This window comes from Anser anser (genome assembly GCF_964211835.1).
Source record: "Anser anser genome assembly, chromosome: Z".
NCBI classification, from domain to species: domain Eukaryota; kingdom Metazoa; phylum Chordata; class Aves; order Anseriformes; family Anatidae; genus Anser; species Anser anser.
The window spans coordinates 21225940-21244051 of NC_139723.1; the positions used below are offsets into that span (position 1 = coordinate 21225940).

The window sequence follows — 18112 nt, forward strand, 5'->3', positions numbered from 1 at the left end:
CCATCGGTCCAGCCTATCCAGATCCTCCTGCAGAGCCTTCCTTCCCTCGAGCAGATCGACACACGCACCTAACTTGGTGTCATCTGCAAACTTACTGAGGGTGCACTCGATCCCCTCATCCAGGTCATCGATAAAGATATTAAGATAAAGATATTAAGAGGACCGGCCCCAGCACTGAGCCCTGGGGGACTCCACTAGTAACCGGCCTCCAACTGGATTTGGCTCCATTCACCACAACTCTTTGGGCCCGGACATCCAGCCAGTTTTTAACCCAACAAAGTGTACGCCAGTCCAAGCCACGAGCAGCCTGTTTCTTGAGGAGAATGTTGTGGGAAACAGTGTCAAAAGCCTTACTGAAGTCAAGGTAGATCACATCCACAGCCTTCCCCTCATCCACCAAGCGCGTCACTTGGTCATAGAAGGAGATCAGGTTCGTCAAGCAGGACCTGCCTTTCATAAACCCATGCTGACTGGGCCTGATCGCCTGCTTGCCCTGAAAGTGTCGCGTGATGACACTCAAGATAATCTGCTCCATGAGCTTCCCTGGCACTGAGGTCAAACTAACAGGCCTATAGTTCCCCGGGTCTACCCTCCGACCCTTCTTGTAGATGGGCGTCACGTTTGCTAGCCGCCAGTCGACTGGGACCTCCCCCGATAGCCAGGACTGCCGATAAATGATGGAAAGCAGCTTGGCCAGCTCCTCCGCCAGTTCGCTCAGTACCCTCGGGTGGATCCCATCCGGCCCCATTGACTTGGGTACATCCAAGTGTTGTAGCAGGTCGCCAACCATTTCCTCATGGATAGTGAGGGCCACGTCCTGCTCCCCATCCCCTTCCACCAGCTCAGGGTACCAGGTATCCAGAGAACAACCGGTCTTGCTGCTAAAGACTGAGGCAAAGAAAGCATTGAGCACCTCAGCCTTTTCCTCATCTTTTGTAACTAAGTTTCCCCCCGCATCCAGTAAAGGATGGAGATTCTCCTTAGTCCTCCTTTTTGCGTTGATGTATTTGTAAAAACGTTTTTTTGTTATCTTTAACGGCAGTAGCCAGATTGAGCTCCAGATGAGCTTTGGCCTTTCTAATTTTGTCCCTGCACAGCCTCGCAACATCCTTATAGTCCTCCTGAGTAGCCCGCCCTCTTTTCCAAAGATTATAAACCCTCCTTTTTCTCCTAAGCTCGAACCACAACTCTCTGCTCAGCCAGGCCGGTCTAGTTCCACGTCGGCTCATCTTTGGACACGTGGGGACAGACCGCTCCTGAGCCATTAAGATTTCCTTCTTAAGGAGTGCCCAGCCTTCCTGGACTCCTCTGCCCTTCAGGCCTGCCTCCCAAGGGACTCTGCCAACCAGTGTCCTGAACAGCTCAAAGTCAGCCCTCCGGAAGCCCAAGACAGCGGTTTTACTGGTCCCCCTCCTGACTTCGCCAAGAATAGAGAACTGAACCATTTCATGGTCACTCTGCCCGAGACAGCTCTCGACCACCACATCTCCCACCAGTCCATCACTGTTTGTGAAGAGAAGGTCTAGCGGGGCACCTCCCCTGGAAGGCTCTCTAACCAGCTGCGTCAGGAAGCTATCTTCCACGCTCTCCAGAAACCTCTTAGACTGCTTTCTCTGGGCTGTGTTGTGCTTCCAGGATATGTCTGGGAAGTTGAAGTCCCCCACGAGAACAAGCGCTGACGATTTCGCGGCTTCTGCCAGCTGCCTGTAGAACTCCTCATCAGTCTCCTCATCCTGGTTCGGCGGCCTATAACAGACCCCCACCAGGATGCTTGCCGTGTTGGCCTTCCCTCTGATCCTAACCCACAGGGACTCAACCTTATCATTCCCAGCCTCAAGTTCCTCAACATCTAAACACTCTCTAATATAGAGAGCCACACCACCACCCCTTCTGTGCTGCCTGTCCCTTCTGAAGAGCCTATAGCCAGACATGGCAGCACTCCAGTCATGAGAGTGGTCCCACCACGTTTCCGTGATGGCAACCAAGTCATAGCCTTCCCGCTGCACGATGACTTTCAGCTCTTCTTGTTTGTTACCCATGCTGCGTGCATTAGTGTAGATGCACTTCAGTTGGGCCATTGCCTTCTTCCCCAGCTTTGCCATTGTTCCCCCTGGCACAGCTCCAACAAGCCTAATTTCAGCCCCATCCCCCTTCTTTCCTAGTTTAAAGCCCTCTCAACGAGCTCTGCTAGCTCCTGGGCTAGGATCCATTTTCCCCTTAGAGATAGGGACCCGTTTGCGGCCATCAGGCCGGGTGCCGAGTAAAGCGCCCCTTGGTCAAAAAACCCAAAATTTCTGTGTTGGCACCAGCCTCTGAGCCACGTGTTAATCAGGTGAGCTTTCCGTGTCCTCTCGGTACCCCTCCCTGCCACTGCAGGGATAGATGAAAACACCACCTGTACTCCCGCTTCATCCACTAACCGTCCCAGTCCCCTAAAGTCCCGTTTGATAGCCTTCAGGCTTCTCTCTTCAATATCATCACTGCCAGCCTGGACTATCAAAAGAGGGTAGTAGTCAGAGGGGTGAACCAGGTTGGGAAGCTTCCTGGCAACATCCCTGACCCTGGCCCCAGGGAAGCAGCAGACTTCCCTACGGGTAGGGTCAGGTCGACAAACAGGACCCTCTGTTCCCCTGAGAAGGGAGTCGCCTACTACAATCACCCTTCTGTCTTTCTTGGTGGAGGCAGTCTTGAGGCGTGGAGTCGGCTTCCTCGCCCTAGGCATCCTCCTGGGTAGACTTTCTACCTCGTCCTCACCCACCAGTCTCTCAAGCTCCAGGGCCTCAAATCTGTTACGTAAGGGCACCTGGGAAGGTGGGGCCGGTAGGGGGGGGGCGTTGACTGAAAGGTCGAGCAGGGACCTGTCTCCATCCCTCCTCAACTCCTAGGTCGCCTCCCTCTGCCCGACAGCGACAGGGCAGGGGGTCCATCCCCATTTGGGGTGTCTCACCCCGGCACCTCTCCTTCAGGCCCTGCACGGAGTCACTCCACCAGTCTATCTCCCGCTCACACTCCCTAATAGCCCTCAATCTCTCCAGCTCCTCTTTGAGTTCTGCCACCAGGCGGACCAGGTCATCCACCTGCTCGCACCTCACACACACGGCGCCTCTGCCTCCCTCAGATGGCAGCAACAGGCTCAGGCAGTCCCTGCACCCAGAGACATGAACTGCCGCATTGTTGAGCAGGCGGTCAGTCTGGGTGGCCACAGACTGTCTAGAGAGAGCGCTCTGCCTGGTGAAGACCATCGCAGCCTAGCTAGCGGTCGACAGCCGTTAACGGTGTTGTTCTTGTGGGCGGGGGGGAAACTCTGCCCACTCTGCCCTCCCTCCTTGCCCTGCCTGCGCGAACTGCCGCGCAAACTGCCGTGCCCACCCTTCTGACGTGCCACGCCCTGGTCGCTCGCGCTCCTGGTCGCTCGCGCTCTATGATGCCAGGCCTTGATTTCTGTAGTTTATAAAACCAGTTACTTCTTTCTTGGGCTGTAACTAATACTTTACATTGTAATTGGGTCTGAAGCAGTTTGATTTCAGGTAACAGACATCACAGTGTTCAGTGTGCAGGAAAGGGGCAGTCTGTAGGTCTAATACAGCTTTTGAGCAGACCTGGGATAAGACTGCTGTCTGGAAATGTGATGGCTCTGAATCTCTTGGGGCCCTTCCCTGTTAGTGGAACACCTATGTTGTGTCGAGCTGTGCCAGTGAAGATGGGAGCAGGGCACAAGGAGCAGTTACCTGGGTCAGCAGAGAGGGGAGGTACCTGTGGGCCCATCACCTGCTGGTGAGGACCAGTGCTTCCAGCATCTGTGCAGATGAACTGCCAGTCATCAGCTGCTGCTTTCTGCCTGCTGGTAGCTGTCAGGAAAACATGGTCTGCACATGTGAGGGCTACTTCTTGAAAGGAGAGAAAACCCTCAGCTCTGTCCCTGTTCATCACTCCCCCTTCCCCAGCACTCTGGTTACTCCCAGTTCCTAATATCTGATCATTCTCTCTTTTACTGCCTCCAACAGATATCTTCATCCACCCTTAGGGCACCAGCAGAACTGAGAGCAGCAAACTCAGCTCTTCAGGGCTGTTCTGCTCTTTCTTGACTCTCCCAACTTGTTTCCTAGTTCTGCAGCAGGAAGGGGACCCTTTCCCGACAGGAAAATAGTGCAGGAGCTTGGGTATGGGCTGCTTGTTTAGGATGGGAGGAGCAGTTACTACAGGGAGAAGGAGGAGTTGTGTCTGGAAGTGACTTGCCTAAGGCACATAAAGTCTTCAGTCTCAAAAAGTGAGCGTGGAGGGGATAACCAAAAATTAGACAGTAGATGTGGGAAGGAAGAAAACTACAGCTGGGGGATTGTGGCTGGAGAGGAAAAAGGGAGTTTTCCCTGTCCTCAGGTCTCTGTGACCCATGCCAGCCTGACTGCATGCCCTACAGTTGCCCAGCACCCACCACAGAGTTGGATTTTGCTGCCCCTCCCTCCCTCCTGAGGATGAAGTCAGAATAAGTTCATTTGTTTTCATTTGAGGGGTAGCGAGGTTCAGTTTTATCAAGGCTGCTATGAAGTTTGAGTTGGCTCTGCACACAGTCCTCATCTCCGCCCCTGCACTGGAGGCATCCAGGGAGTATGGAGCATTGCCACGAGGTGCTTGCACCCCTGAGATACCAAACTGCTGCTCCAGCAACATGCAGCTGTGGTCATGGCTGTCGTCCAGGTGCTCTTACTGGTACTGAGGACCATCAGTTGGCCCTTGATCAGTAGATGGAAAGAGATTTAAAGTCATCTTTTGATCTTTACTATATGCTGTGGTCTTGTTCTAGTCATAGCACAACTGAGACAGAAAATGTGCCATTGTCTAACAGTAATGAAACATTAAACATGTGGAAATCCTATTAGTGTTTCATGAACTGTAGCTGTCATTTCGTTTGTCCTGGAATTCCTTCCATATGGCCATGACAAAGGTTTGAGGCTGCGTTTCTTGACACTTTGAATGCATTAGCTGTTCCTCAGACAAAAGTCTGTCAAGCATGCTGAAGCATCTAAAGGGATGTATTTATTTCTGTAAGCAATATATTTAAAAGAATTAGTGTTGGTAAGCTTGGTATTGAAAGGGAAAGGTGCAGTACTAGAATTTTCTGGGTTTTTCTTTCCCAGTGAACATTAGACAATGTATCTGTTTTCTGTAAACTTCTCTTTTTCTGCTTCTGGTTTTTCTATCTCCTCATCCTAAAGAAGATTACCCCCAAACTCTCTCAACTGTAATTTTTCAGAAATTTATATATCTTGTAATTAATTTTTCCATATATGTACACATTATGATAGTGTTAATTTGCAATAAACTATTTAGATAATCTGATTTCCTTGAGTAAACGTAAAGATATCATCTGTGTATTTCTTATGTAATAGAAAAACCAAAATGAGGTATTGCCATGCTAGTTGGTTTTCCTCCCTAATCCTGGACATGTTCATTCCTGTCTGGTTTTTGTTAAACTCATCTTTCAGTGTTTGTTTGTTTGGACTTTTTTTTTTTGTAAGACAAAATTACTAGGACTGCATATTTTTGCATCAAATTATAAGAGATGGCCATTTATATCATGTAAGCATTTAACATACATAAAAACTGAAGGAGAGTAGTATCAGTTTGATTCTATGCAGTTCTCTATGTGTTTTTAGAATACCTATGGACTTAGAGGAGGGCACGAATGGCTCTTGTGTGGTTTATTTGCTCGTATTTTCTTCCGTTTAAGCTATCTCAGAAATTCACAGTGATGCAATACCAATTATTTGCTCTTATAAAATAGATTTTAGTTATTATGTAATACTGCTCAAGTGCTGTAGTTTTTGCACCAAGAGGAGAAATGTAAGTTATTCCTCATGAAAACAGTGGAAAAGGATCATTCACTTGGAGGTTTGTTAATGATCAAAACCTGATAAATAAAGGAAAATGGCAAAATCAGGCATATTTGCTGCCAATAAGAAATGAAGTAAATGGTTTCCAGTATCTGAATATATTCCATTTCATTGGAACAAAGTGGAAGCAAAGAAGAGAGCCAAAATGGTTCCACCCCCTCCTCCTGCCCAGTCATATTTAAATCTGTTTTGTAGTTGGACCTGAACGTTTTGACTATCTTATTAAAAAAAACAAAACTAAACTAAACTAAACTAAAGAATTCTTCTCCAGGAGTTTCCTTCATGGTTTTGATAATTATGAATTTTAATGGCAGTTCTGCAATTTTGGTAAGCAGAAGATCGACATTATTCATACTGATTTCTAACCTAACAATGCTTACCCTGTACATCATTTATGTAGGTTAAATTCTGTTAGAGGAACACTTTCAATGATCTTGTGGCTTTGTGCAAACATAATTAATAGCTGTTGTGGGAATAACCGAGAAAGGTGAGTCATTTCTTGTTTTAGCATACTTGTGAAAAAGTTTTCTAATTGGTATATTCATGTCTATGGACTTTTGTGTGCTAGTTGGGATGAACTGCAAATCTTTCAGTGCAGTGTAATTTCTGGTATTTCACTGACTGTGGGAAAACCATTTTACTTGTCTTATTCAGTGATTAATTATTGCATTTTTCATTTAACGAACTGTCACTTATAAAACGTCATATGTCTTTTCAGAGTTATCTGTTCACAGAACGTGGACATTTTTACAAGAAAAGTAATTTCCTTGCAGTGTTGCATTTTTTTCCCATAGTTCTTCCATCTTTATTTTGGCACTTTCATCTATGTTGACCCGTTTCCTTACATTGTTTTTCTGTCAGGGCCTGCAACTGCTCAATTAAATATGTGAGATTTGTCTATAGCTATTTTGAATCCATGAAAAGATTCTCTCTCTGTTGTAAACTAATGTATCTTGCTGCCTCTTGCACACTGTCTTGTCCTTATATGAAATTGCGACATAAACTTAATTCTGTGCATTTAGTTTACTCTTGTGAATTGAAACCTGGTAAACAGTGAGGAGGCAAACCTGGAATTTATGCAGTCTAAATGCAGTCATTTAATAATATAAAGTTCTTAAGCACAGTATGTGGTATCTCACTTACTTGCAGTTGCGCTTTGTAATTTTTTTTGTAAATCAATTTAGTATTTAAATTCATCTTAAATTAAAACATTTACGGATTGTCTGCTTGATACATTTATTGCTAATTGCTTTACATTTCTGAAATTTAGGTGCCACCATGAGTAAATTACAAGCATAATTTGCAGGGTTTTTTTTTGTTTGGTTGGTTGGTTGTTTTTTTTTGAAATAGCAATTTTCAACTTGATTCATGATAGATCTGCTGTCAATCTTTGTAAGTTTTGGGTGGCTGCTAAAGCTGAATCCAAGGGCTGTGTGCTTTAGGAGGCAAAGTTAAAGCTTCTTAATTGAGGGTATAAATCTAGTAGATTTGAGGTTGTAAAGGTGGCATCATTGTGTAAAAAAAGCATGTCTTCTATGAAAATGACCAGCAAGTATGTATGTCTTCTTTTTGGCAAAAAATATTGCAAGCAGTACTTGAAACACTGCTAAGATATAAAAGGAAGCTGAATAAATGCTGCATACTTTTTGCTGTTTTGAAACCATTTCTTTATTTCATTAACCAGTGGTGACACACAGGACAAAATAGATACATGCTTTGAAAAGAAGACCAGCTAGGGAATTTTTATTTCCCATTTACCCCATATTCCAACTATTCTCCTTTATAAAATGACAGATTTATTGTCTCCAGACGGAATGACATTTCTCTGAAGTTGCACACACGTAACTAAAATCATAGTGGGACTGCACAAGACAGACTGTGATTCACAAGGCAGTTACCTGCCAAGGGAGTGCTTACAGCTGAGGCAGGAGCCTCTTAGACTTCAGGTTGCTCAGCAAGCCCTGTAGCCAATGGAAGTGCTTAAATAACATTGGTGCTGAGGTTCTTAGCTGACTGAGGTGTAATTGGGTGTTATGAGTTGCTAACAATTGCTGGAGTTTTAGTATCAAGTTAATACAAAACCACTGTGACACCTTAACTAGGCATTTGATCATGACTATTTAACTGTTCATATTCTGTTATCCATTCTTTCCACAAATTATCCTTGAAATTCTTACAATGCAGTATATTTCCTGTGCAATTGAAAGCATTTTGTTCCTTGTGGAACTATTTCTTTCATGCAATGTGTGTAGAATATAAGATGTAAATAATGTTTTCTTCTTATGTAATTAGGGTATTAAGTCTGAACTAAATAAAAAAGTTTGCATTGATTTTTCTTTGCATGTGATTCTCTTTACAACTCTGAACTTACAACGTATTCCTAAGGGTGCCTTGGAGTTTTTTCACGTGTAGAGGAAAATTGTTAAATAGCCAATAGCTGTTCTCCCAAAATAGTCTAATAGATAAGGAAAAAAAAATCAATGCACCCAAATAAGGTCATTTGCTTTCAGTGATTAGGACACAGAAATAGTCCTTTTCAAGGAGGTAGAATGTAGCACAAGTTATTTTGATGGATTACAAACATCTGAACTAATTTTGGTAATGTAAACATTGGTGTGAAATGACTCCAGTCCCATCCATACCATGTTCAAACAAAGGTAGATGCATTTCAGTCTGGATTAAATAAAGTGCTGTCTGTTTCTAATGTGGTTGGGGTAGCCAGTGAGAACCATAGCATTTTGACCTGTGTTTGAAAGGCAGGTTCTAGTGGACAACAGAAAGTGTTTATCCAGCATGATTTCTGTGTGTTTGCTCTGATCAATGCTAGCTGGACATATTGTGACAGAGCCCCCCCCCCCCCCCCCCCTTTTTTTTCTGCATTCAGGCATAAACACTGTTTGCAAATTTATTTCAAAGTACTTTCATTTGGCCTAAGTCTTGGGTCTTGATGTAATCATCTGTCCTGAACATTGTCTCTAATTTCTCCTGGAAATAATTATTTCCAGCATTTTGTGAGCAAAACTGAAAACAACAACAAAAACCTCCTGGATAGACTAGGCACTTTTTTTGTATTGCTTTTCTGCTGATCTTGTCTTCATTTAATAGACCGTGTTTTCTTGAGTACTTCAAAATATTTCTCATCACTTGCCCTCAGAAATGACCTTGTGGCCTGAGAATCAAGAAAATGTCATGTTAGTGACTACTAATTAGTGGATCCAGGGAGCTTCTTCTCCTGGCCTTTCAACCTTCCAGTAGCAGCAACAAAAGCTGTCACATGTATCATACAAAGAAAACAAGCATTTGCCATGGTTTTTTGTATGTGCTTCTCCCCCCCCCCCCCCCCCCCCCCCCCCCGGTTATATGGATAGCAGCACAAGTTCAATTGAGACTATATCTGAATTTGTAGGTTAGGAGACAATTAACTTACAGTATAATGTTTGCATTATATTTCTTATTTCAAGTATAACATACAGCTTCTGTTACCTGGCTCTTACTGAATATGTGTTAGTATTGTAGCAGGGAAAGAGAAGGAATCGTTATTTCCTTTCATTCTATTTTGTTGTTGTTGTTCTTTCCATCTTTTTATTTTTAATATTTCCAATTGCATTAAATATTTCTGAAAGGAAATATTTTAACATTTAGTTTTTAATATACAGTATAAAATCCAAACTGAACTGTCTTTTATCTATGAACAAACTTGTTAATAGGAAATTAAGCCATGAAATTAAGCCCTTAATTATTGTTGTACTTCTGCACCTCCTGAGTCATCATGTGTTTTTGGAACCACTGTTTTGGGCATAATGTGCAGTCACAACCATGTCATAGATCTGTTTGTGCAAACAACATTAATTTCCTTTTTATTATTTATACTTTTTCAGGTCTTTAAAATAGAGGTGCTAGTGAGTGGAAGGAAACATTTTGTGGAGAAGAGGTATAGCGAATTCCATGCCCTTCATAAAAAGGTAATTATCTCTTTCTCTATAAGATGTGTCTGTATTTTGCCTTAGTTATGTTTCCCCTCACTTGAAATTGTTAACATTCATGGCTTATCTTAAATACATCTTGTGATTCATGTCTCTGGAAAAGAGTTCTCAATCTACTCAGTTTCTTCTCTGTTTCTTAGAAGCCAGGGAGGGAGGAGAAAGAGGGAGGCTGATCACTTCTGAGATGTTTCTAACTCTCTGTTTTTATTACTGTTTATGTGCTGTATTGCTAAAATGCTCTCTGATTTTTTTTTCTTGCAAAGTCATGAAATATAGCACATTCCTATAGCAAATGAATATGGTTTTGTTTTTTATCCTATTATGCGAATAATTTATATTAGATCTATAAAATGAATTGTTAACATGCTGAGCTAAGGAAACTGTTAGTATACATCAGCAAACTAAGCATGAAAAAGACTGAATAGACTGTCTCACTCTGTTGTTCTTCATACAGTGAATATGTTATAAAATATCAGCTAAGCTTGCCTACTGTGTCTTCTCACTAGTATGTAGAATGGAACTCAGTGCTTTCAAGAGTGGGTATCCAGTAATTGTTCTTAAAATTGTTTAGATCACTATTAAAGGGAAGGTACAATTTCTCCTCCCTGGGCTGAACTGGATGCTTCTATTATAGTTGTGCTGCTCAAAGGCAAGTTCTGATTTTTTCTGCCTTGTGGAGGACACTTACTGTGAAGGAGAATTCTGGAAAAGTGGTAGCCTGCTAGTCATGGGGATGCAGTCCTTTCGTAAGACCTGGGTCAACTGAACTTTCGTTGGTTTATAGCTCTCAGTGGCAATGGAGTAAGTGGCAACTTTATATGGTGTGTGGATGCAAGCCAATTTGAGGCCACAAAAAGAAACTATTGAACCATTTGTGTGTTGGCCCTCAAAAGTCTGAGGAGCAAGAATATATTTTGCTTTACTGCACAAGTAATTGATATGTGCTAGTATTTCTTTGCTTCTTGCCCCAGTTGTGGTGATTGGCTGCAACTTTTTAATATGCATTTTCTTGTTTATAGTTTTGAGGTGTCTGACACATTTTCTCCCTTGTGTTCCCATTCAATATGATACTACATGAGCAACAGTGGCAGAATCACTGTGCTACCACCAAGTCCTGCAGTATGTGTGCTTTACTTTATGCAAGAATAATCCTACAACTGAAAGTAAAACAGTGTAGATTGAGTAGAGATTGCACGACTAATTAAGCTAGGAAACATTAAGAGGGGAAAAACAGGACTTATTTGCTTAAAATGCATCTACCCAAGTAGACTGTGTCCAGTAGTTGATGTCTAATTCCACTGTAATTTCTGGAGTTGCACAGTTTATTTTCAGTTTGTCTCTTGGTTTACTTGTACATTTCCCCTCATTGCTCTACACAGATGTCTTGAATGCCTCACTCTCTTGAATGAGTCTTACTCTCAGCTTTGTCTCCTTGCACACCAATTCCTCTGCAGCAACTTTCTTTGTAGAGAATTATCCTTAGAACACCAGAAAACCCATACATGATAGTCCTTTTCTCTCTATCCAAATATAGCAGCAAAATAAACACACCTGTAAAACAGGTATGCAGACAAGACACCTTGCACCACCTTTCAGTTTGTTACATCCTACTCCTCATCTGCTTGCTGTCTGTATAAATTACTCTGCAAACTTGATAGTGACTTTCCTATTTTTTTCCTGTACAGATGAAAAGCACACAGCATATTTTGGCACAACATACCTCTTTTCTTAAATATTTATATTTATATACATATATATATATATTTTCAGTTGTGCTTGAATTTGTCATAAACAGAGTAGTTGAGCAGCTCCTGTTATGAGCCTGCTTCAGTGCTTTCAGTATTGGAGAAATCCTGGAGAAAGTGTTCTCTAGCAATACGTTACATGGATGTAACATCACCCTTTCTTCCTGTCTATTTTGTGCTAGAAAAAGCAGAAGATCTCAGAACTCTTAAGAAAGTACACTTACGTTTTCTTCAGTTGTGTGGGGTGTGTATTTGAAAAGGTTTTACAAAGAAGAGTATTTTGAACTTGTATCTCATTCTTTGTGAGCGGTTTGTTTGCATCCCATGACTACTTACACACACATCGAGTTACCAGTTTGCTTTCAGCATACAAATAGCATTTTATTTTTGGTTCTTTTCATCCCCTTTAATTTAAAGGCAAGTTCCACTCTAAACTGCTGTAAGTGCACGACAATTGGAAAGGTATCTTCAAATGTACTGCATATTCAAGGTGCCCTTAGTGCTGAAGATGTCTGTAGTGAGCAGTAGATATGAAGCTCCTGTTGGGAACAGCCAGGGTAGAAAATGGGAATAGGTGCTTAAGGGGGCAGATTCTCATCCTGAGAACGACATGCTGCACTAGAATCATGAGGAGGAAGGACTCCTTTGCTTCACAAGATAAGTCATTCATTCAGCAAAATACCAATTAATGTTTTGATTCTGTTATTATTATTATTAATATTTTTATTATTATTATTTTGTAAAAATAGTGAAGCCCCACTTCCTGTGCAATCTGGCTGTAATGGAAAAAATTATGAAAAAATAAAAAAAATGAAAAATTATAAAAAAATTAAAATCTTTTCAAGCCTGCTATGATACACCAGGAGTACAAATTATTTCTTTGATGGTAAACTTGAACTACTTTTGGCTTTTTTGAAATCGTTCGCATTGACCATTATAATTTGACCAGAGTATGAATGACAAGCTAGGCCTTTCAGGCTACTCACCATTCACATTAAAGAATTGACTTGAAGTCTGAACAAACGTTTTGTTATTTTCATATCAAGAGATTTTTAGAAAGAATTAAAATCTTTCTGCCCATATAACATTAAAAATACAACTATATTCTCATATTTATTCCCTGTTTCCTTTTTATTCTCTTTTTTCTTAAAATCCTTGCTAGTTCTTTTTTAGTATGAAAATGTTAGGAATTTACAATGTTACAACTACTGCAGTGAAATCTGCAAAGATCTTAAGTTCTACGCATCCACTTTTGCAAATTGTGTATAATTCTAGAATAGTTGACTTTTCATACTTGGACAAATAATTCTTTAATTGATTATCTGAGACATCTTTTAGTCTTGAGGTAAATTGGGACTACAGTATGTGAAATCAGCACAAGGCCAGTGTTGTGAACAGGAAGGTATTACGGACACTAATTGTCCTCAAATAAATATTACTTTTGTAGGGGTCAGGTCTGAAGCAACATAACTAATATATAGACAGATGTGGTTAATATTCTTTGTCATAGTAATCATTATTTGTTACAATACGTTAATGGATTATTCTAAGCATAACAGAGTGGGTTTATCATTTATCCTTTGTACATCTGTATAGCATGTACTTTATACCTACACAGTGTACCCGTGCTTTCACATTTTAGCAATTGTTTATTGGATGCTGCATGTAACGCGAGCACAGAGCACAAATGGATTGTTAATCACTAGCTGAGATACCAGCCACAGTGTATTTATCTTGTAAGCATCTAAGCTTTAGTGGAATCTTGTACTGTTTCCTATTTGTCTCTCCTCATCTGGAGCATTCTCCTCATTTGTTACTCATCTGCAAGTGCTATCAGAGTTTGCCCCAGCTGTGATCATAGCTTCTTCAACACTCTTGAACAATTTAGAGGAAAAAATCAGGTTTTATATTTTGCCTTTAAGATCAGTCAGTAAAAGTACATGGGTTTGGGCAGGGTTTCTTTTTCATTTCATGTTTAATTGTAATCCAGCACTGTTAAGAAACCAGGAAGTTGCAGAATGTTTCCAGAGCAATTGAGGTTTCTGTGCTGGAGCTTCGTTACTTGTGATTGTAGGGACGTTGATATGTTGGCACTGCTTTTTCCTATAGTGACATCTCAGCAAGCTCAAAGATGAAATGTAAATTTTCAGTCTCCCATGGGTATGCATGTCAAAGTCAATTTTGAGTTTCTTTCCTTGCATTCCTTGCCTCAGATTTACTCAGAGGCAATATCCAACAGAAAGAATGTCTAATGTCACCTTCTATTAAAATGCAGTGGTGCCTATTGCAGTTATTGGTTTTGGTCTGTAGTTTTGAAGAAAATGTTAATATTGGTTGGTTTTGAAAAAAAAACAACACATTGCTCCAGAAAGGTAATTATTAGTGCTATCAGAATAGATTATTCGTGTCTATCTGTATGCACTTGTGTATGCATACAGACAGACATGTGTATGTATATATCTATAAAAGATTTCATATGGGAATCTTCAGAGGAACAGTTATGGAGCTCTCTTGAAAATCTGTTCAGTGGCAGTTTTGCCGTTTCTTTGTATAAGGTATTAAACACAGCTGTCAATCAGTTTGTACAATTTGAGGGCACAGATAATTTGCTCTCTTGATTCCAGAAAAATGGTTCTATGCTCCTTTTACTTCTCCCACCTGTTCATAAATGCCTAAATCTAGAGTTAGAAATTATTGTGGTGTTTTGTCATCATACATAGCAAGGCAAACCTGTGTATGTTGCAGTGATGTTGTAAGGTGTCATGCCAGGGTAACTAATGGGGAAACGAAGCACAAGAGAGGCTTATGTTGTGTCTCCTGATGTCTTTCCTTGTGTCTCTACTGTTGTGTGGGGCTAACGTTGGGTGTTTAAGGCTGAGCTGGGTACTGAATCCATCTCTTCGGTGCTTTAGAAGCACATCCTCCTCAGTTGTAACTGCAGTGGGGCTGTGAGCTAGGTTAACCCCTTGCTCCATGGTTTCTGGACGTCTTGCATGGTTTCCTGAGGCTCAGATTTGTCAGTCAGTCATTGGGAGTTTGAGATTGCCACTGCTTTGCTTTAGTTATCATTGAGCCCCCTCTTGTACACTGCTCAGCTGACTGGCTGGGGTATGTAATCAAGGGTGACATGGATCCTCATTTCAAGTATTCTCATGTAGTTGCTGCTCTTTTGTTGTACTAGTTAGTGCTTTATTAGTGACAAAAAATTGGTAGAGTTTCTGTTCACTGAGAAGGGCTGGGCATAGAGATTTTTACCCTGCAGCCTATAGGTGTGAAGAGTTTTTAAAAAGTCAATTGTTATTTCAGTGAGTTGATGATGAGACACTTAGTTGCCATGCTACTTTCCTTTGTTTATGGTTATTTTACTAGTACTCTCTCATATCTAACATAAATGTGTGTACTTTAAAGGGTCACTATTATCCTTCCTTTTTGTCTGAATTTCTTTTTGTTCAGCTCAAGAAGTTCATAAGGACTCCAGAGATCCCTTCAAAGCATGTGAGGAACTGGGTCCCAAAGGTCCTGGAGCAGAGGCGGCAAGGCTTAGAGTTGTACTTGCAGGTAAGTCTTCTCTCATTGGTGTGAAAGTAAAGCAGCAAATCTTTTCAGAGTGGTAGTATCCAAAACTTTTGTAGACAGTGCAGGCACGAAGTGGGCTGTTTTACTGACACACAATTTTAAATGTGGGAAATGAGTTGCATCCTTACTGATTTCTGTTCAGTTAGCATGACTAGCAGCTGGAAATCTGGACTGTTTGCATTTTCTTATTCTGACATAGGCTTCTGACTGACTTTGGGTATCCTACTAGTACCATATTTTCCTGTGCATAAAATAATAATCATTCTTTACTGATTCCTGTTCAGTTAGCATGACTAGCAGCTGGAAATCTGGACTGTTTGCATTTTGTTTCTTATTCTGACATAGGCTTCTGACTGACTTTGGGTAACCTACTAGTACCACATTTTCCTGTGCATAAAATAATAATCATTCTTTACAAAGTTGTTTTTGTTGTACCAATGAAAAATACTATGGAAGAGAAAAAAAAAAAAAGAGGCTTTATTTAACCAACCTCCGCTTAGATGGACTAGGGAAGAAGCAGCTCATCAAATTATCAAATTTGTATTATCTACTGTACATGCATGTATCTGAATTGTTCATCTAGTCGAAATAGGCACATCATCTCATATTCATTTCACTCTGGGCAGTTGATTTAGAGACCTAGTTTATACCTACTTGGGCATTGATTTTGCTACATACAGTAAAGAGAGTCTTGAGGAATGATTTGGACATATAGACATCTAAATATATGGGTAATAAATCTAGTGCTTTTTAAATAGATGGAATTTCTACTCTCACCATGATTGCTTCAAAAGTTATTCTCTTTTAAGTTGAAAATGCCCAGTGGTGTAATTCCACAGCCATTTCTATGGTGACAAAACCAGATTAAGTAGTTCCTCAACATGTCGTCCCAGTTCACTGCACCTTCAGCTCTTTTATTAAAGGTGACCATAGAAATAATCTGAGTGAAAAGATAACATTTTTGGGAGGCTGGCAAGAGTGACATATTCTATTTTTACTCAGATAATTTCAGAGATCTGATTTATGTCATCATCCTCAGTTGCACTGGCACAACTGGAAGAGTGGTGGACTGCAACATAATGTACAGTGAGCTGCCATCAAAGAAAATGGATGTTAACCTGCACTGCTCAGGAACGTGTCTGATTTTCAGGAAGGTTTGTAAGAGAAAACTCCTTAAGGAGGAGGAAATAATTACAGTGTGATGCAAGAGAGTATTACTTCTGACATTACACTTTTAAAAACAAGTTTGGAAAGGAGGAAGATACAACTCAAACTTTATTTTGAGATGTAGGAAGAGTTTCAGGCAACATAGTTTATTTTTATTTTTTAATTTAAGTATTTAGTTATTAATTGCTAAACTGAAACATGTAATCCCTTTTTTCTTACTGCTCCACGTGATTTATAGTACCATCGGCATCTAAAAATTAATTTTAATTAATCTGCATCTAAAATTTATTGTTGTGGGTGAGAAAACATTGCTGTTGGAGAGAGTTTAATTTTGAAAAATAAAAGGGTCTTTTTGGTGGCTATCAGCACAGCTTGCGCAATCATCAGTTTGTTTTTCTTTTGTGGATATTTGCTATGACTTGCTTTTTTTATTATTTTCATGAAGCTGTCTTCTGTAGAACACCACTACTAAGGCACATGTACCCATTCCTCTTATGAAGTTGATTTTGTTAAAAAGATACAGGGGTAAATTGCTTAGCACTTTTAATTGCTGATAAACTTTAGAAGAACATCTCCCTCTACTGGAAGAGTTAGTCAACCTTTGCTCTTCTACATACTTGTACATTTAATTGACTTTTCCCCTCATCTGTTGCTAATGGCTATCATAGGAACACACAGGGTAAGGTTGAAGTGGACAGCTGATGAAAACAAGGCCAACCATATTAATGTGCATACCAAATTAAAATAATTAATAATAAATAGTTTAATAAATTAAAATCATTTAAAATAATTAAAATAATAAATCTATAATTGAAATCTGGATAAAAATGAGGTGAAATTTGACTCTTTGAAATGGTCTGTATCAACTAGTAACGAAAGCAAGGAATTCCATTGTCTGAGGTTGAAAATTTACAGTCTTACTTCTTTGTGATCTTTTGTATTGCGTTTACATGGCAAAGTTTTGGTGGCAGGAGGGTTTGCAGGGGTGACCTCTGTGAGCAGAGCCCAGCAGCTGCCCCATGTCAGAGCAGAGCCAGCTCCAGCTGCTCCAAAAGGGACCTGCTGCTGGCCAGAGCTGAGCCAGCGAGCGACTCCAGGTGGGCCTCTGAGAGAGCTGGGTTAAGGGAGGGAAAAAACAAAAACTGCTGTACAACAGCAGCTGGGAGAGAGCGAGGAGTGAGAGCCAGGCCTGCAGCCCCCAAGGTCAGTGCAGCAGGAGGGCAGGAGGTGCCCCAGGCACACAGCAGCAGTTCCCCTGCGGCCTGTGGAGAGGCCCCTGGTGGAGCAGGCTGTCCCCCTGCAGCCCATGGGTCCCACACGGAGCAGATCTCCACGCTGCAGCCCCCCCGTGGAGGAGCCCCCGGTGGAGCAGGTGGATGTGGCCTGGAGGAGGCTGCGGCCCATGGAGAGCCCCCGCAGGAGCAGGCCCCGGGCCGGAGCTGCAGCCCGTGGAGAGGAGCCCACGCAGGAGCAGGGGGTCTGGGGGGAGCTGCCGCCCACCCGGGGGGGACCCGTGCTGGAGCAGTTTGCTCCTGGGGGATGGATGGACCCCGTGGTACGGAGCCATGTGGGAGCAGTTCTTGAAGAGCTGCTGCCTGTGGGAAGCCCCTGCAGGGTCAGTTTGGGAAGGACGGCATCCCGTGGGAGGGACCCCACGGGGAGCAGGGGCAGGGAGTGACCATGAAGGAGCGGTGGAGATGAAGCGTCAGGGACTGACCGCAGCTCCCATTCCCCATTCCTCTGTGCCAGG

The 18112-nt window shown here is 41.8% G+C and overlaps 1 protein-coding gene across 1 annotated transcript in view; it reads left to right on the forward strand.

Annotated features, from left to right (window-relative positions):
* The window catches only part of SNX24 (sorting nexin 24), a 97270-nt gene that overhangs the window by 42940 nt on the left and 36218 nt on the right, over positions 1–18112 (forward strand). The window contains exons 2-3 of the mRNA XM_083816083.1: positions 9770–9853; positions 15073–15177. Of these exons, the coding sequence (XP_083672209.1) occupies positions 9770–9853; positions 15073–15177 (189 nt within the window). The remainder of the gene's footprint in view (positions 1–9769; positions 9854–15072; positions 15178–18112) is intronic.